The 21,009-nt window shown below is 35.8% G+C and overlaps 1 protein-coding gene across 2 annotated transcripts in view; it reads left to right on the top strand.

Moving 5' to 3' along the window:
- The first annotated feature begins 4,529 nt into the window (after window positions 1–4,529).
- Window positions 4,530–21,009, top strand: part of waca (WW domain containing adaptor with coiled-coil a) — a 29,552-nt gene continuing 13,072 nt past the window's right edge. For both annotated transcript variants that reach the window (XM_051124215.1, XM_051124214.1), the window contains exons 1-6: window positions 4,530–4,773; window positions 4,955–4,988; window positions 5,773–5,959; window positions 10,721–10,812; window positions 14,722–14,837; window positions 18,262–18,377. In XM_051124215.1, coding sequence (XP_050980172.1) covers window positions 4,733–4,773; window positions 4,955–4,988; window positions 5,773–5,959; window positions 10,721–10,812; window positions 14,722–14,837; window positions 18,262–18,377 — 586 coding nt within the window. In that variant the 5' untranslated portion in view covers window positions 4,530–4,732. The remainder of the gene's footprint in view (window positions 4,774–4,954; window positions 4,989–5,772; window positions 5,960–10,720; window positions 10,813–14,721; window positions 14,838–18,261; window positions 18,378–21,009) is intronic.

Raw genomic sequence — 21,009 nt, 5'->3', positions numbered from 1 at the left:
GTCTCACTCAGTGGTTTTCTTAAGTGAGGAAATCTATATCGCAGACTGGTTTGACAGGTTTGAAATCAGACAATGCCTCATGGCTGCCACTGAGGTTCAGTTTCTACACAACAAACTGAAAAATGTTAAGTTGATCTATTCAGAACAAAGAGCTATTGAAATATTATAGGCAATAGGAAGTTGAAAAGAAAGAAAGAAAGAAAGAAAGAGAGAAAGAAAGAAAGAAAAAGATGCAATTGTTTGGCACTTGAAATAAAAAGACGAGTGAGCCATATCTGCTCTACATTATGACATGCATACAGGGCCCAACACTCAAACATAAATAATACACAATGTCGATTTAACACTTCAGTAATTAGGAAACAACGCAACGCCATTACATTAAGAACTATTACAGCACCCCCTCGTGGACGACATACAAGATTGAAGACACTTCCACTAAGAACTACTCGATATTTTTTAAAAGTACTTGTCCTGTAAATATAGTTCAGGGTCAATCATTAAATTATTTTGAAATCAAATTAAACAAACAATAATATAACAGCATATTCGCTTGCAATTAACAATACTAATAATCACTGGCCTTGTTTACCTAAGCACAAGAAGCAAAGACTCGTTTAAATGGTGTAAACAGTGCAAATTAGCATGTTTGATTATTCTAAAGGTGTTAGTATATGTGCTGAAAATCACTCATGTGAATATATTATTTGGACCAACAAAATAGTGTAAAAACAAGAAAAAAAAAAAAAAAAACATTTACCCAACTGTTATTTCTGAGATTATGAGAAATTTAGCATTGCATCACTTGTTCACCGATGGATACACTGGAGTGAACAGGTGCCGTCAGAATAGAGTCCAAACAGATGATAAAAAAATCACAATAATCCACGAGTATTACACACAACTCCAGTCCATCAATTAGCATCTTGTGAAGTGAAAATCTGTGTTTGTAATAAATAAATACATAACTAAGACGTTTTGTAATTGCTTCCAGCTAAAATGTGTGTCCTCTATTCATAATATTGCTTTATTTGGTGATAAAAAGTCTCATCTGAATCAGGAGAGAACTATACTGTAAAAAACAATTTGTTGAGTCAACTTAAAATAATTTGTAACCTGGCTGCCTTAAAATTTTAAGTTCAGTCAACTCAAAAAAAGTTTATTCAACTTGAAATGTTAAATTATACTAAGTGACAACTTAGATATTTGAGTTGAATCAACTTAAAATTTTAAGGCAGCTGGGTTACCTACCCATCTGTTAAGTTTATCAAACACAAAAATCTAAGTTGTTACTTAGTACAATTTAACATTTCAAGTTGAATAAACTTATTTTAGTTGACTGAACTTAAAATTTTAAGGCAGCAGGGTAACAAATTATTTTAAGCTGACTCAACAAATTGTTTTTTATTTTTTACAGTGTATGCATAGACATTACAAGCAGAAACAGTCCAAGTCATTTCTAAACAAGTACTGTATGTCAGTGGATCTTAATGCGAGAGTCATTATATTATTATGGATTATATGCTTGTATTTTGGACAGAAGCGGTGGTTTAAAGATAAATCTTTAATGGCAAATTTGTTTCTTACAAACGTATAACTTTTCACAAGACGTAAATTGTTGGACTGGAGTTGTGTGGATTACTTGTGGATTATTGAGATGCTTTTATTAACTGTTTGAACTCTCATTCTGACGGCACCCATTCACTGCAGTGTATCGTTGGTGAACAAGTGATGTAATGCTACATTTCTTAAAGTCTGTTTTGACGAAGAAACAAACTTATCTTTGTTTTGGATGATCTGAGGGCAAGTACAGTACATTTTCAGCAAATTTTATTTATTTTTTTTTAAACATTTTTATTTACACATGTTTTGTTGGTCCAAATAAAACATACATAAGTGATTCTCAGCACATATGTGACCCTGGACCACAAAACCAGTCATAAGGGTCAATTTATCAAAATTGAGATTAACACATCATCTGAAAGCTGAAAAAATAAGCTTTCCATTGATGTATGGTTTGTTCGTATAGGACAATATTCGGCTGAGATACAACTATTTGAATATCTGGAATCTAAGGATGCAAAAAAAAAAAAAACTAAATATTGAGAAAATCACCTTTAAAGTTGTGCAAATGAAGTTCTTAACAATGCATATTATTAATCAATAATTATGTTTTGATATATTTACAGTAGGAAATTTACAAAATATCTTCATGGAACATGATCTTTATTTAATTTCCTAATGATTTTTAGCATAAAATAAAAATCAATAATTTTGACCCACACAATGTTTTTTTGGCTATTGCTACAAATATACCCCAGCGACTTAAGACTGGTTTTGTGGTCCAGGGTCACATATAACAAAACTCTCCGAAGAATTAATCATACTAAACTGCTTCAAACTTGTGGGGTTTGTTTCCACCCCTTCACCCATCTGATTAAGCCATAAAATGTTGAATATTAAATAAAAGTTCAGTTTGCATGACTTTTCTATGATTCTCCTTTATAAAAGGCTCTTCAGTATTTGATCTTTTACCAAATTTTCATTTTAAGATGAACTACATAATCAGAGATTTATTAGTAATATTTTAAAATACCCTACTACAGTATAATAGCGTGACTTGTTGCATTTGCACTATTGAACAGGTAAATGACTAAAGTGACTCTGGCAAATCGAAAAAGGCACCAACTGTGCTCATAGGATAAAGGCCACAGACAATGAGTGTGCTGATGCACCTGCTTCCATTGTTAGAATAAACAGTGTGTCTTCAACAAATGAACTAACACTGACGTTGAAATCTGAGAGGTCATGTAAAACGTTCTTTCAGAGCACAAAGCTTGTATTTCTTGTGTAATTTATAGCTTGGTTTAGTGTATCTCTCAAATCCTCTCTATGAACGCAAGAACAACCATCACAAAAAGAAAGAATATCAGAAAATCACTTCAGCCATGACACATAGCCGGAAAGCTTCTGGAAGATCTCACAATTAAAATCTTTGGCCTTTAAAAGCACAGTACAATAGGATAATGATCCAAAGCACAAGCGAAAACTTTGAATGAATGTCTTACTGGGCTTATATAAACAAACAAATCTGAACAAAAAAACAATCTGAGCTGGATAATGACACTATTGTCTTCTATAGAGCTGTCTGTCATTTCATAATTGAACATCTTTGCAACACAGACACTCTCAACTGAACTGAATCAACCTTGACCTAAATAGCTGAATAATTACATTATTGTCTTCTGTGTAGCTATGAATTGAATTCGTTTTGAAATTGCCGATGTGCATTGAACTACAGTGAATCAACAGCTGACCTGAGGTGAATAATGATACTATTGTCCTCTCTAGAGCTGCTTTGTAGCTGAACTGAATGTTTGCAATGTCTGCAACACTGACACAGTTATTGAATGAGTTAAATAATGATATTGAATGTTATTGAATGAGTTAAATAATGACAATTCTGTAGCTACTTTAAAGCTGAAATGTATTAAATTGATTACGTTTTGCTTGAATTTTCACTCCTAGTTTCCTGTTTGCCTCCGTGATGCTGCTTTGAAACAATCTGTTGTATATAATGCGCTATAAATAAATGTGACTTGGCTTGACAGGGTTTGAAATCTGGAATAACTCCCCAGATAGCATCTTAAAGACATCTAATAGACGTTTGACATCTGATAGGAAACGTTCTATAGACATATTGGAGCAAATACTAAAAAAATACGTCTTCCAGATGTAAATATAGACGTCGCTGTGAGACGTGTGTGCTATCAGGGTCAGATATTAATGCAACTGCGAAATATGTCTGACCTGCATACAGATGGCTGTCCACCCACACTCTCCATCACATTTGGGAGAGTTGGCTCAAAATTTGCATGGAAAACCAGACAAAAATCTAGTCTAAATGCGGACAGACTCATAGGGACACACACAATCCAAAGAAAAAAAGTCCTCACAGATATTTTATATCTTTAAAACTGCTTTTAACGCTGACTTTATTTTATGTAAGATGAACAAAACATGTGACTTTAAAAAAAAAACGTTACTAAGTATGTATCAACCGAAGAGAAGCTTCTGTTCGTCTGAAGGTTTTACTGAACAGTGCTCCAGTGCTTTGCCATTCAAAAAGTGCGCGCACAAGAATCTTTTCCCAGAATTCCCCAGACTCACTTGTTTCAGTGAGTCATACTGCATCAGGACCTTTTCTGCATTCTTCTCAGTGACATGCACTGGCTCAACATGTCCAGTAGATGTCAGTATTGGGTTTAAATTTCAGCCACTTAAACGAAACATTTCTCAAAGCTGGAGTAAAGCTCAAAATGAGAAACATAAATTAGACTTTTCCGTGAGTATGTCAAGCACAATGTGTTTTTACGCGAAAAAGAAAAAAAAACTACGAACACTCAGACAGATTCCTACTTTATCCACTACTTCGTGGTCGGAATGACCCGAGAGTACCCGAGTGGAGCCGAAGCTAGCCCCGGAATAACCCGGATTGAGGTGTGTGAGGAAGGCTGAGCTTCGCTGTTCTGTAGATAGGGGCAGAGTTTTGGTGTATGTGTGAGTGGGAGATGGACCGAGGGCGCTCTACTGACTAGCAGAGGCGAAGAGCGACTCCAATAGCCAGAACTATTGAAATAATATACGCGATCGGGTCGTCGATAGCCCACTCCAAATACAAAATAAGTCGCCCATCTTTCACATCTACTTCACACACACTAACACGGCATTGATGGTAATGTATGCAAGGAAACAACCGAGACTCGGCGATGGGTAAAGAGCTCTATTTTATACTCCGATTTTCCTTCTCCGCTTTGACAATCCGCCATTTTTAGCCAAACCAAAATAAGTAGAAACTTAAGGAAGCCGATTCAGCTGTTGCAATTTATGCCACTATTTGTAAACATGGTTTTTTAACTCTTCCTCTGTCTCTTTTTCTTCTTTTATTCTGTAGGTGCACCGACCGAAGGGATTCTCAGCCCTATCAGGTAGATCTGAAACAAATAAGATTAAAATGGGGTAAATCTAGTGCAGGCTTTTGAAGCAATTTAGGCCTCTGTGCGTAAAACACAGCGAAAAGTGCCTTATTATCAACAGGTTCGGCTTAAAATGACAAACACATGTACATTACACTGCAAACATAAATTTGTGCTGTCATAAATCGCCTGCCCGTCGAATTTATGAGGTTTTAAATGCGCTCATTGCGCTAGCGACTTTAACAGGCTAGCGTTAGCTTGCTAGCGGCTACATCAGGCCCCTGTGCCACAGCGATTTACTTCGAAATTTCTAAATAATGACGTCTCTAATCATTAATTCAATATCTAAACGATGCTACTTTAAAGAAACGATTGTATACGTAAATGCGAATTTAGTAACGAGGTTGTTTATAAACAGTCGTCTAGTTGGTTGCTAGTGAGTGCAACCAAATCCTAATAAAACGAGTCTAATTATCATCTAGATCATCAAGAGATGTTTAATTTTATTTAAGACTTGAAGAATAATGCTTATAGACTTTGCTCTGCTCAGTTTAGTCTTGCAATGACGTACAAAGTATATTATGACAAACGTTATAAAGATATGAATTATGGTCGTGTTTTGGAACATGTTAGATGATTGCTTGCTGCTCAGTAGCTGGTATACCATCTCAGACCAGAAACAAATGAGCTGGTTAGGTAGCTAATGACCATTGTAGACCAGCTTCAAACCAGCTCTCATGTACATTGCATGTTAGAGAGTAATTGAGTTCAATGTAGGAATGTCATGTTTTGACAGACTCTTAAGTACTCATCCAAGAGTCACCCTGATCACCGACATGAGAAGATGCGTGACAGTAACGACGCCACTCCACCGTGCAAGATGCTGCGGCGATCAGACAGTCCAGAAAACAAACACATGGACAGCACCGGCCACGGCAGAGCAAAAGCCATCCATCCACACCGGGGGAGAGACAGAGAAGGAGGTAAGAGGGGAGCCTGTGAGTCATATTGATCATTTGATGAGAGGCACAAATCTGAGGCTGAGACTGGTACCTAGATCGATAACGTAAATCTTACCACGGTCCTAATTGGTTCATAATTGTTTCAGTTTAAACATAAGTCAGATATATTCTGTATAAGATGATTAGATTGATGTGTTTGGGGTAAAGAGACATTAAATCAAATCACGTTGCCTGGAAGTGGGAACCAGCTTCGACCATTTGCAAGCACCTTATAAATTAAGCCATTTCAGACAGGTAAATGTAAGGCTTTGACTGTGAGCACAGTGTGCTTTTATCTCTTTTTATTTTCAGGTTTTATGCATCTTTTTTTGCCTTATCAGATGAGGTACAAGCATTTTTTTTTTTTTTTTTTTTTTTTTTTTATTAAACAAGGGTTTTGTTTAGTTTTCTACCTCTGATGGGCTGTTTTATTTTTCAGAAAAGATAAGCAGGCTTGAAAGACTACAAATTTTTTGAAATCAGAAATTGTCCTGGAGTTATTTTCATGTCATTAAAATATCTTGTCGTGCAAAATTTTTTTTGCTTCTCTAGCGAGATCTACCTGATGTTGTTGGTATTGGAAACATTCTTAGGAAATATTTTTCAAGTTTTGCTAGAATGACTTTTAGTTTGTTAAACATTAAAACAAATGTATGATTCGTAAGATAGTTCACCAAAATGCTAAAAGCCACTCACTGTTAAGTTTTTCCAAATCATGTGATTTTTCTTCAGCAGAGCACAAAAATAAAATATTTTGAATGCAGGGAACCAAATGTTTTTTGAATGACATGAGGATGAGTGAATGATGACAGAATTATAATTTGTGAGTGTTTGCAGTAAGATTAGCTGTAATTGACCCACCTCATATTTTTACCAAATGTTGAGATATTGTCATCATCAAACTAATGTATGAGAACTGCCGGAAGACACCTATTACAATATTTCAGTAAAAAATAAAAAACAAGGTTAAGTCTGCCGAGGATGTCACCAAATTTAACCAAAGGATTTTTTTTAAAAAACATTGTCAGCTATTGGCTGGATGAAGAGAGCCATGTTCCAAACTAATGATTTTGGTTGATCTAATGTTACAATGTCAGGCTGGGAAATACAGATTAGTTGAGTTTGACTGTCATCGTCAGTTTGTTCCAACAATATTTCATGCTGTAGTTTCATTTATTAATTTTAAATATTTTCCTTTGCTTCTTCAGCAATTAATGTTGTTGACTTCTTAATACTGTGAGTCACCGATTAAGTTAAGGCAAATTCATACTAAGAAAGATACATATGTAATAATTAATTATTGCAAGCGAGCAGTGCAGTTATGTTGCCTGATGCTTTAAATGTTTGAGCTTGTGAAAGGCAGATGGATTCTGATTGGCTCTGTTTATCGTTCAGCAGCTGTAAACAAATAATTCTGAAACTGAACAGCATTATTCCTGTCTATCGTTATTGCTATAGCTGTGGCGATTATTAAAAGTTTGTCTTTATAGTTATTGTGCTTTGTGCAAACTAGCTTTTAGTCCTGCATGATATTGTCACTTCAGATAAAACCATGTCATTCCTTTTCAGTCAGTTTCTTGGTTTGCTTTACAAGATACTGCTGCTACATATAAAGGCAGTCAAATCTAATCACTACATGCTGATTTGCTACTCTTATTTAGATAATCAATAGATAATCAGATTGCTGCCAAATAATTGCATCATCTAACTGAACAGTGACCGCAGACGTTGAAATGAATCACACAGTTGTGAAAGCTGTGCACTGCTTTAGATCTCCCTTAACTTGGGACTCTTACCTATTTAAAATTTAGATGTTGTACAAGGCAAGTTGTGTTAGTTAGAAGGTTAGTCTCCGTTTTGAAGATTTTCAAAAAGACTTTTAGATTTAATTCTTCAAAAGCGATGAAGCCTATTAATTTGTTATCCATCTCTGTGCCATTATTGAATGTTTTCATTTTTTTTTAGTGCTACATCTTATGAATCGTGGTGGTGAAAAAGCTTTGCTTCCATCGTTTATATTAACCAGATATGTTATATAGGTCAAGGCTCGCATCTTGCTAAAGAGGCATTCGAAGCGGTTAAAAAAGATAACCATTATGTAGAAGTATGCTGACAGTACAGTTAATTAGTTGGCTGTTATATAGGCATTTTCAATAAGCATAAATGCTAAAAGGGTCTCCAGTTTGAACATATTATGCTCTCGATTCAATTCAGTTCAATTCAACTCTCGATTCAGTTGAATACTGAATCATTTGGATGTTTCAGGTACATCTCTTTCATCTAATGCAGTAAATTACACAAGAAACCTTCTCAGTTGGTACATGACTATAATATTAAAAGTTAATGTTGACAACAGAGCCCAAATTATTACATTCAATTGCTGTGTTTTTCATGTGGAATATTCAACGCTCAGTAACATTGTATACAAACATTTAATGCACATGGCACAGTTTTTATATCACCTTTTCAAAGAATTATGTTTATAATCCAATTTGTTGTTGAAATATGATAAACAGTAGCTGTCATAAATAGCTCTTTTGACAGATTTAATCAAACATGCATACATTTATATATTAATCATCACTGAGACATCACCAAACAGGCACACATTTAATGAATATACAATATAGTATATATTTAATTAAATGTTTCTCTGTAGAGTTCTTTTTCTAGCTAATGAGGTATAGACATTGAATTATTTTCCTGACGTGAATATAACAACAATATATATGTAACAATTTGTGACTGTTTTGTAGTGGAAATGCAGTTCGCTATATTTCAATATACTTTTTCTCACGTGACATTAAAGTCATAATATTTGTTGTAATTTGTTTAAATTTGGTGACACAATTGACTATTTGCAAGCTTAATCTCTTTCTTATAAAAAGTAACAAATTACAATGTTGCAATTATTAGATGGGAAGTGCTTGGCAAATAATGTTTAGTGTTTTTTTTCCCACACAACATATGAAAACGGCATGAAGGATTGATCTTGGTATCTACAAATTGATATTTGTTAGTTTTAGGTGAATGTGATTTATTGTTTGTTTGTAAATTTATTTGGCTTCCCCCTTAATTGCTTAATTGAATACATTACATTCTGATAAGTCAAAACAAGAAAGAAGCAAGATTTCTTAAACTTTTGTCATGCCTACCTAAAGCAATCACAAAAACAAGGTTTTCTGGTTCCTCCGTAAATGCTAATGTAAATTGCAGCTAGTTTAAACTTGTTACAAGTCCAGCGTTTTGATTTTGAGTGTGCATGTCAGATAGCTTTTTTTTTTTCTGGATTTTTTTTCTAAATTCTAGATGAAAAGGAAGGCAGTGGTTCAAGAAGTATGGGTGGGACTAGGATATATCAAAGTGCTCTTCAATTTTTCGATAAAAGAATTGCTCATCAGCTGCAGTTGGTATTTAGAGGAAGGACAATCTCTATATAAAGAGGATTTGATTGGACAAAAAAATGTACATATGTTGGTAGATAAGAGACTGCAGTTCTTGTGCCTATGTTTTGAAAAAGTGCACTAAAAAAACACATCTGGATGAACTCAAAGCTAATGGGCCAAAAGTCCTAAGTAAAAATGTATATCGAGACAGTAGCTAAGTCTAGTATTTTCTATGCTCATACTGACTTTATACTTGTTCTTGAAAAAAATCAGACGCATCTTCTCTGAGGCAGTGAGGACTGTGTGTACCCTAAGGCCTGTCTGTAGTGTGAGCACACAGCTAAAAGGCCCTGGTGAGGGTTTGTGGTTTGACGAGGTGATTGCAGGTCACTTGGGGCTTGCTATGTGACTTTCTTGATCTTTCTTGTACATTGAAACACTGTATTTTCCACTTAAAGCGATTGAAGTAGTTATTTACCTATGAAACATTATCTGAAATTGTTTATTAGTGTACTGTAATAAATCACCAAAGACAGATTATTTCTACAGTAGCGGTCTGTGGGTCTCACCTGTATGCTGTGGTATCAGAATAGTTTGATTCTCGTTGAATTGGTCATCAGTTAAAGCTTAGTACGTGTTTGTTTACCATGAGTAATCTTTTGAGGGTAGTTACTGATTTATGAGTGTGCCGGATGTATCGTTAAAAGTGTGAGTCTGGTGTATTATAAAATCATTATGCTGTTCTTCGATCGCTCCCCAGATCTGCTGATTATTAGGTTTTTGTCAAAATGAGTAATATCACTTGTAATTCATCTGAAAATAGTCCTATTTCACATTTTTTTTAAACTTCTGAATGTGATAAGACATTTTAGTTTGCACTTTTCTGGGTGCATTATAAAGAACTGACCTTTAGCACTGTCTGTCTTGTGAATTTGGCATCTCTTCTTTTTTGGCCTGCAATATAAACACTTGCCAGATGAGTTTTGTATTGTCTTTGTACTCAAGGTGCTGCAGATCAAACTGAAATGACTCTAATGAGTCAAAGCAAGCGAGGAACTGATAAAACGGCCCAGAAGTGTTAACGTCTCGGCATCATTCAGTCATAAAAAGCTCAAGTACTTTAGGCGTCATTGATATACATGCTTGATTTTGTAGACAGCGGAAACTGCAGTTAATTACGGGATTGTCTATGAAGCTTTATAGTTACACAGGTCGCTTTGGAATGTTCTACTGGAGTTGTTTTGATCAACCAGATGTGGTGGTAAATCTTTCAGACGTGTACAGACTGTTTTTGCTAATTTGAAGAAATAACCAAAACTGGTTTATGTGTTTACATTCAATGTTTCTCATTTTTCAGGGACCAGTATATCCCCTCAAGAGAACTCCCATAACCACAGCTCTCTGCACAGCTCCAACTCTCATTCGAATCCCAACAAATCATCAGACACGGTAAGTACCACAATCTCGACATCCTCTGCAGCTTGAAATGAGGCAGCGATTAGCACACGTTCATATACAACAGTAACCCTGTGCTCCTTTGGCACAAACTGCCTGTTATTGAATGAATGTTTATCGAATAAATCAGACCATTTTATGATACCCTAATAGCTATTTGTGCTATTAGTTTTACATAAATCATTTTGATGCTGGAAATAGCAATTAAGATGCGTTCATTTAGTACCAGTGCAGTCAAAATAGAAAACATTTATCCTGGCAGATCTGCTAAACTGTTTTAGACTTCTAATAAGTGGTATGTTATTTTATGGGCCATTATTTGGATCCAGCTAAACTATCCCTGGCTGAAATTTGCCATTGCTGTTAAATGTGTTGTCTGGTTGTGTGGCAACCCTCCCGTGTGCAGACCATCTGTCCCTTTGCTGTAGATAATATGAGCTCTTCTGGGAGATGCAAGGCACAGCGTACCTGAATAAAGAAAGGAGTTTTTGTGCTTTCGCTGTCTTGAGCATTACATCCTTTATTTAAAGGTTTGAAACTGATGTCTTTCATTTTCATTTCAATTTTGAGATCTAGATTCCACCATTGCAAATAATTTAAAACAGGGTATTGTGTTCACCAGCAAAGCCGAATTGGATTGAATTCAGTGTCTGAAGTCTAAAAACAGACTGCTAAGCTGTAGTCATATTGAGCGGTTATTTTGTGAAATATGTTGGAAAGTATCAAGCTCATTTCAACAGACCTGATGAATAGATCTAATATACATGCCGTACGTTCTCTTAAATAATTTTGATCCTTCTGCCTCTGTTGGTTTAAATTGGTCTTTCATTCTATATGTTATGGGGTCACTTTGGATATGCTGTGTAAAATCTCTTCCACACTCTGAAGATGGTGAGATGCTACACTTACTTTATGAACTCATTCATCAAGTCCTCTTCATCTGCTCAATTACCTTTCCCCAAGATTTTATGTTTTGTATTAAACCTTATAATTATGTTGAAGGCGAGAACTAGCTGTCGGCAGGCATACAGAGGTGAATTTCTTTGTGGTTTGAAATATGTACTACTTAATTGCGGTTTCTTCAAGGACAGAGTTTAGTGTGCAATGAAGTGAACATTGTTAATCATAATCTACAGTGAACATCATTGTATTCTAAGAGTCACATTTGAGAGACACACTACCATTCAAAAGCTTGAGCTCGGAAAGATTTTTAAAAGGTGCTTATGAAGTCTCTTATGTACAATGGCATTTTGGTGCCACGTTAAAAAAAAACGGCCACTTATGAGAATGAAGTCATATTTTGAGAACGTCAAAATTACGAGAATAAAGTCAAAGTGTTTTGAGAAGTAAATTGTAGCAATTAAAGTTATAATATTTTTGAGAGTATAGTCTGCGCATGCAAATGGCCCTGATTGGGAGCACCGGGTGAAGTTGCCAGGTCACCGGAATTTATTTGAATATATGTGAGATTATTAGCAGAAATCATACCATGTGTTATACTCGCTGGGACGGTATGCTTGGAAATAATATTTTGCATCCATTAGGCCTATTTGTATTGTGCCAGCCACCCAATAATAGCAATAAGCTTTGTGCTTTTGGAAATTTTAAAATATAACAAAGTCTCAGCTTTCAAAATCTTTAATTTTTATAGTGAAATACAAACGATGTTGTTTTCATGCTCTTTAATGTGACGGGACAGGTCACTGTATTCATGTGAATCAGTTGTCTTTTTGATTGAGACATTTATTTCGTTAAATTGTACTGTTCTTTGTGAAAATTCCACCACCTACTCTGCAAAAATGTCTGTGGCCCCCAATCTTTCTTTCCTCACAAGTATTTAATTAAAAACAATAAAACATTCTAAAGGTTTAAGTGGAGTCCAACACGTTAACATAAGTTACGTTGTTGTCTTTTCTAAGGTATATAAGTGACTATTCACAAGCTGTTTATTCACAGTATAATAGAGTAAATGATTGGAAATATTTAACGTCTTCCATTTATTATTCGTAGTGCGCCAGCCACCCAGTAATCGCAATACTGTGCTTTGTTGCTTTTAATATAATACTGCTCAGTTTTTGAATTCTGTTTTTTTTGCAAAATCCAAATTATAAATGTGTTTTTCCTCTTTATTTCAAGTTTATAGCACGATATAAACATTAAGGAACATCAGAAGGGAAGAAAACAACAGTATAGCCTAATTTAATTAAACAAATGTCTCATTGCAATCGGAAAGATGACTAATATCGCATAATCACATGCTACTTAAACTGAGGTAAATACAGCGATCTGTCACACCACATTAAAGAGCGTGAAAAACACATTATTGTAATAGACATATTTTTTGTATTTTGCTATAAAACTGACAGATTTTGAAAGCTGAGACTTTGGAATATCTCCCGGTGCTCTCAATACAGGCCATTTGCATGCGCAAAAGGCTAGAATATATTTTCAAAATACTGTAACTTTAATCTCATAATTACTGCGAATTAGTTCTCGTAATTTTGACTTTAAATGTTTTGACATTCTTGTAATTTTGACTTTATTCTTGAAACATTTTGACTTTGACTTTCTTTAAATATTACAACTTTAATCTCCTAATCTTAGTTGTTTTTTTTTTTTTTGTTTGTTTTTTTTGTTTAACGTGGCACTAAAACGTCATCGTACTTATGCTCACCAAGTCTGCATATTAAAAAAAATCTGTAGCCATTACTCCAGTCTTCAGTTTCACATGATCCTTCAGAAATCATTCTAATATGCTGATTTGATGCTCAAGAAATGTAATTTTAATTTCATTCAAGTCAATTTATTGTTGTCAGTTGTTGTTGTTTTATAAATGGATAGTTTTAAAATATTTTTGACACTTGTCGTTAATTTCATGCAACGCTGAGTATTAATTTCTAAATTAAAAAATAAATAAATAAAAATCATTTTGACCCCAAAATTTTAAATGGTAGTTTTAGTAGTATGGTAGTTTTTTTTTTTTTTGTTGTTTTTTTTTTTTAAGCGTAAGATTGCTGTTTATTTATTTGTTTATTTATTTAAGTTGCTTTCTTCTATCCCAGTGTACTAGCAGAGAGACATATTAGAACTGAGGCTGCTCTAAAAAATATGGAGAGAAATACCCGTTAATATTCTGCAACAGGAAACTGATCAATGTGTTGCTAGCAAAAATTAAGACTGACTACATGTCTTATTTTGAATGACCATCAAAGGGAGAGATTTTGACTCAAGGGAGGAGTTAACTAGGCCGTGCTAACCAACCGTACTGTGACCCCCTTGGCCGACGAAGGAAGCGTTCAAGAAACTTGTCATTATTTTTGCAATTCCGGATGGTGACACTAGTGGCACTGAAATTGCGTATTTCAGCTTTAATGATTGCTACTGTCTGGTGTGGTGGTGTGAGGCTTTGACAGTCAGACTACTAGTAGGTGGAGGGTGGACTCAGGCAGATTAAAGAGGCATCCTGCAGGGCCGATGCGCAGAGATCCACCTCATCAAATATTACACGCGCTTGCATCAGGATTCAGCTTTCTCTCTCTCTCCATTGCTTTCTTGCTCTCTCCCTAGTACGCTCCATCTGTCTGTTTCTCTAATGCTCCCATTCCTTCTGTTTTCTTCCCAGTCTTGTTCTCTATTTTAAACTTCCTCATGCCGTTGCTCTGTTTAGCCATTCCTTATGTCAGAAGGAAAACAATAAACACCTGGATTGCCGTCCAGGCTTTGTTTTTTTTTGTTTTTTTCCTCCCTTTCAGGTTTTCTCTTTTCCTTTTGTTGTTGCCCTACCCCTCTCCTTTTTATCTTCCTCCTCCTATCTCTCCTTTTCTCATGCTTTTAACAGCATCTGTCTCTTTAAATGATTTTAGCTTTCCTGCTGCTCACACCTGTTGTTTTCCTTTTATTCAGCCATATGAGCCGGCAGATGATTGGTCTGAACACATCAGTTCTTCAGGGAAGAAGTACTACTACAACTGCAGGACGGAGGTGTCTCAGTGGGAGAAACCCAAAGAGTGGCTGGAGAGGTATTAAACGCACACTTTCACCCCTCGGCTCGAATAAATTGCACTTAATTATATGCTAATAATAGACTAATCCATACACGTTGCTGGTAAAACATCAGGTGATCGATGCAGGTGGAGTCATAGTATGTTTCTACAGGAGCAATCATGAATGTTTTTTTTTTTTTTAGCATCATCTTGCTTTCTACAGAAATGTATTTTGCTGTCATAGGCTGTTTCACACATCTTTCATCTGCAGTACATGCAGTAGTGTAATGGAAACTGCATCACACATTGAGCTTTCACACTGAGAGTAAGTGCGAGTGAGCTTTCAACAAGGGCTAATAATGACCTTCCTTAATTGGTGACGCTCCATAAAAGCCTTTGTGTTAAAATATAGTTATTAAAATGGTTTGTTGGGCATTTTGACTATTCAAGTATGTAGCAAAAATAGGTTCAGGGCTGTATAGAACCAACCATGCGCACTAGGGCTACACAATTTAAGGGGGAAAAAAGTAATTTCTAATTAAGATTGCAGTTGAAATGCATTTTTTATGTTCCAGGTTTGCTGGGGTTGTTTATAGGGTTGCACAATTTGACCCAAACTTTTTTGCTTTATATAACAATATAACTATCCATCTTATTCTCTTTAATGCGGAAGTAAGCCTATAGGCAAGACTTCCAGATCATTAGCCGCTATAGGGAAATAACGAGAGGAAAACTGATTGTACTACAAACCAGTGTGTTCATAATAAATAATGTGGTAAGACACAACAATTTGCAATATCAAGCAGCAAAATGAGCTTTTTTTGTACAGCTAAAAATAGCTGGATGTGGATGCCACCGAAAGCCAGACCCATAAAATTTACAAATGGCCATGTCCGCTCTTACAGGAAAAATAAGGTGGATAAAATAATAATAATTGTAAAGGCAACTATTTACAATTATTTCTAACGTCAAGCTCCATGTTTGCTGTGCTTGTTAAAAGGGTTGCACAGTTTGACCAAAAATTGATTTATATAACAATAGGACTATAAAATAATAATGGTAACCACATCTTTTTATTAGGATTATTATTTCTAAATAAAATTATTTAAATAATTATTTTAAAAAATTTTTAATATTTCACTGTAAAATAGGTTGTTAAAAATAACTTAACAGTTCAGCTGTGAGATTCATTAGTATTAGTTTTGTAATCAACCATCAAACTTTTATTTTTAATGAAAACTGAAACAACCCTTTAAACACTTAAAGCTTCTCTTTTGTTGACAGCTGGTTTATAAGTCCTCCTCAGTACAGTTTTGGAAGATCCTGTTGCATTCCCCATATGTATGTTAAATGACCTCAAACTCACCAAAGCAAGCTGCTCTGAGACACTAAAAAAAAACACAGTATAATGAGCTGCTCAAGTGTAAAACAACACATTGCAGTGCTTTACTTTAAAGTGCCCCTATTATGGATTATGAAAAGTTCTTATTATGGTTTTGGGAAGGTCAAAAACACTTTCATTGCCTTATAATATGCATTTATTTTTTTTTAATATGCATTATATATGCATATTAAAATACAGAAATGTATTGATAAAGCACTGCAGTTTGTACACCAAGGAATTCAGTGCTCCAAAATTCAAAAAGTTAGGAGCACCAAATAAAATTTAAGCGCACCCAATGAATACTGAGCAGCACCACAACTGCCAGTTGAGAGGGACGGCCAGCAGCATCCTGATGGTTAATAGCTTCACCAATTGAACCTGATCCTGAATTCTTTACCACACACTTCTTTTTAGTAATGCACTGATCTTAATTCTTAATGGCCAATTCTGATTATCGATGCTTTACAAACAAATGGGCTATTTTAGTAATTATTTATTGCCTTAAGAAAGGGACAAGAAAGAATGAAAATATGAATACATGAACAAGATGTTTATTTTCTGTATTACACATCTATATATTCATGAAACCCCAGACTACTTTTTCTGAGATTTTAGCAGAGGTGTTTGTGTTGCACATCATAGATGACAATGTTAGAATCCGTTGATTTTAATTGTTGGAGGAAACTGGTTAATTATGAGGTTTTTTGCGCTTTTTTCATCTTCCGGGTCTAAAAATCTATATTGTGCTGATGTCAGAGTTTGTGACAGGGCAATGGACTATAGTACATCGATGACATGTCGGTGTCATAATTATTCATTAGGGTGCGTGTTCTTATCCTATGAGAAAACGCTTCACCTAATTATTCATGACAGCGTGTGTTGATTTGCTATAACAGACGCTTCAGACTTTGAGATTGCGTATATTTTAGAGAAACCTTCATGGATCGAAGCAGACTGTTTGTTTTTGTTTGCTTTGTAATGGTTCAGCACAAATGTGATTCATTCATAAAGTGAGTAATAGCGTTTTTTACAACTCCTTGACGCAACTCATCAAAAGGATTATAAACGTGGCAAAATAAGCCTTAAAAAGTTAACAGAGGTGCAACAGCACATTCATATATATGTTTTCGATGCAGAGTGCAAATGGCTGTGCATTTATTTGTGTTTTTAACTTAAATAGGAGCAAATTAAACTGTCTGAGCCAAAGTTGACTCTCTCCCCTCTTCCCCCTCCGCACCGGAGCGCATCACGCCCACTTTTTAAGCATTTTTTTAAAACCGTGGTGAGAACGAACCAGTGCTGGAACACGGGGGTTTCATAACCCTTTGAAATCCGTTAAGGTTAAAAATGCAGTTCGAATGCAGCCTCAAAGTGCTCTAAACCTTCTCAGCCGAGGAATAAGGGTCTTATCTAATGAAACGATCAATCATTTTCTTAAAATATTATTTATACACTTAACCACGAATGCTCCTGTTGTCTAGCTCTGCGAGGTGCATGCGTACTCTGTCTGTGTACTTTCCTGTTCAAGACAGTTAGGGTATGTCTAAAAACTCCCACTTCATTTTCTCCTCCAACTTCAAAATCATCTTACATCGCTGTTTTACCTTTTTTGTAAAAGGTCTTGCACGTTCACTTTGTAAACACTGGGTCGGTACTTCTGCAGTGATGTAGGATGATTTTAAAGTTGGATGTGAAAATTCCTCTGTGCCATTCACACGGTTTGTTTTCATTCACATTAGCTTGTTCCCTTTTTCATGGCTTAATGTTAATCGAACAACAACAGTATGATTGTGGTCATTTACTTTTTGCATCTGAAAGCATGCACTTGGCTGTCATACACATTGAGACAAAAAAAAAACGTGTGATTTGATAATTACACTTTTATATCATAGTTTTGCTATAAATCAAAATGAAATGGGCTTAATTCCAATTGTCAAGTGACTTGCAGAAGGTTGAGACATGATAGCTAGTCTCATCATGAGGCTTTTTTTCTGCTTTGTCAATCATGTGTAAAGCTGATGCGGTTTTGTCGCCTTTTGAATGCCAGTGTCATTTGTGAACACCTTCCTGTTTCAGAGAGCAAAGGCAGAAGGAGGCAACCAAGATGGCTGCAGTGGTCAACAGTTTCCCTAAAGACAGAGACTACAGGCGTGAAGCCATGCAGGCTACACCCGCCAGCTTCTCCAGCGCTAGTAAGTATAAATGCCCAAGTATGAAAAACCTACATTGAGCTGTGTTAGGTGGAATTAAAGGTTAAAGGGATAGTTTCCCCAAAAATCCACCCTCATGTCGTTCAAAACCCATAAGACCTTTTGTTTCGTGAGCTCTCTGCATAGACGGCAATGCAACTCAATGTCAGAATGCACAAAAAGTGTTCTTGTAGGTTCATAGCATTATGGTTGAACCACTGATGTCACAAGGACTATTACTACCTTTTTGGGCCTTGACCGTGTCAGGTGGATTGCTTTCTATGCAGGGTTAGAAAGCTTTTGGATTTCATCAAAAATATCTTAATTTGTGTTCTCTATATAAAGGAAAGTCTTACAGGCTTGGAATGAGATGAGAGAGACATAAAGAGAGAGATAAACTGACGGATAGAGATACACTGATATTTCGTTAGCAGATGATTCTGGACAGATTTGTGGTTTATATTAGTGTGAGGAAAAGTTCAGTGTGTCACTTGGTTTGTTTCTAAGTGTTTTGCAGTTGCAGAGTCATTACTGAGTGGCACAGCCTTTTTTTTTTTTTTTTTTTCTTTCAAAGGCGATCACAGGTTGGTTTTGTATTTATAGAAATGACAACATTTAGAGCTTTTGTAGTGTTTTTATGTCTCAAACTTCTGCTTATCCGCACCACCCACATAAGCAGTGTCTGGGTCTGCTTTGTCCATGCTGGTAGGAGGCAGTAGCAAGTCTTTGCCTTATGCAGCATGACGTGTTAATGCTCTTTAAACGCTCCCGTACTGCATGCTGCTATTTCTCCATTTATTTTTCAGTCATCACAGCAGTTTACTTCTCTTTGAGTAATTTTTCAATGTTTGGCTATATCGAAGTAGTCGGAGGGTAGCAGGTGCTAAGCAGCAGGTTTAAGGCACAGGGTTACCACTGTCATGGAAAAACCTTAGAAGAACAGGAAGGTTTAAAATCTATTTCCAGGGCTGGAAAAAATGTTAAGATCTTTGACTCGACTCATGGAAATTTCTTTAATGAATAATACGCTTTTGTTGGTATGCTCTGTTCTGAAATATTTCATCAATTAGATATTACGACTGAAGTTAAAATTGCTTCCGAGCCGAAATGTTTGATTTTCTGTGACTCGTTTTCCAAACTAGAACACAGATTGCTGGAAATGTCTGATTAATGAATCGTTTGAATTTGAATGATTTTTTTTAAAAGTCATTATCCAGTAATCACAAATGACTGGAAAGCATTTCGTTAGTCAAAAAGTGTGGGAACCCTGAAAGCAGTCTCTCTTTGTTGGTCTTCTGTCTGGAATTGTAATCATTCACCTTTAATGCACACAGCATTGTGAACAGGGGAAGTGTTTGAAGTAAAGGCTTTGTGGAAGGAAGTGTAATAGTACTGCTTGTTTTCCTTAAAGAAATATTTGTTCTAGCCAGCCTGTCAAAAGAAAAGCACAAAAGAAAAAAAGAACGAATGCAGATAAGCTGATGACAAAATTTTAATGACTGTTTATTAAAGGAGAACTCCACTTCCAGAGCAACAATTTACAAATAATTTACTCACCCCCTTGTCATCCAAGATGTTCACATCTTTCTGTCTTCAGTCTCAAAGAAATTGCCATACTCTACCTTTTTGTGCCAGAGTACACAGACGATGAACTTAGGCGGACGCGCTACACGAGCTTTTGTGCTGAAAGTATACAATTTTTTTTTTTCCGAAAAAATGACAGATCGTTTTGCTAGAATAAGACCTTTCTTCCTCAGCTGGGATTGTTTAGAGCCCTTTGAAGCTGCAATTAAACTGCATTTTGGAAGTTCAAAACTGGGGCAACAGTGAAGTCTGTTATATGGAGAAAAAAAACAAAATGCTTTCCTCAAAAACCATAATTTCTTTACGACTGAAGACAAAGTCATGAACATCTTGGATGGCAAGGGGGTGAGTGAATTAAATGATTTGTAAATTGTTGTTCTGGAAGTGGAGTTCTCCTTCAACATAGATGTTCAGGAGCCAATGTCTCTTTCAGAAAATTACAAAACAATGTACTGAAATTTTGTGTACTTCTTGAGAAGAAAATGTCCCTCGTTTCTAGACGCTAACTAAACAGTAACGAGATTGTGTCTTAATTAGAAGATATTTCAATATGCATTACAAATTACAGAACAAACAGGCAGAGATGAGCATGCAGAGGCCTGTCTTTTATATGTTTTGGTACAAAGCTTGCTGTGTTTTCATGATGAGGAACGGTGTGCGTGGTCTCTTAATTGTTTTTCTAGCAGCTAAGCGTGCTTGTTCTTGGGGCACCTGTTAAGAAATGTTCAGTAGCGTCTCGCCACGTTGCCAGCCTTGGGAATTGTGGGCTATTTTTAAATCCTGATGTCGACAGAAGCTATTAAACAATGAAAATTCATATAGTTTAACTGCTCCATCTGTACACTCATCACGTGTTTCTCACTAGGTGCTTAAGTGAAGCTCCGCTTACCCTGAATGCGTGTCACATGAACGTGCTCTCGTTTCCAGTTTTTGAACACTGGGACTGTCTCTAGGAGATCTTTTTGAGACTTTTCAGGTGACATTTTGGCTGTAGATGATTCGGGAGAATCCTCAGGCAAAACCTGAAATAGCTGCTGAGACACTTTCAATA

This window comes from Labeo rohita, chromosome 12 (assembly GCF_022985175.1).
Source record: "Labeo rohita strain BAU-BD-2019 chromosome 12, IGBB_LRoh.1.0, whole genome shotgun sequence".
Taxonomy (NCBI): Eukaryota; Metazoa; Chordata; class Actinopteri; order Cypriniformes; family Cyprinidae; genus Labeo; species Labeo rohita.
Note: the sequence above shows the minus strand (reverse complement) of the source record. Positions and strands in the feature narration are given on the sequence as shown.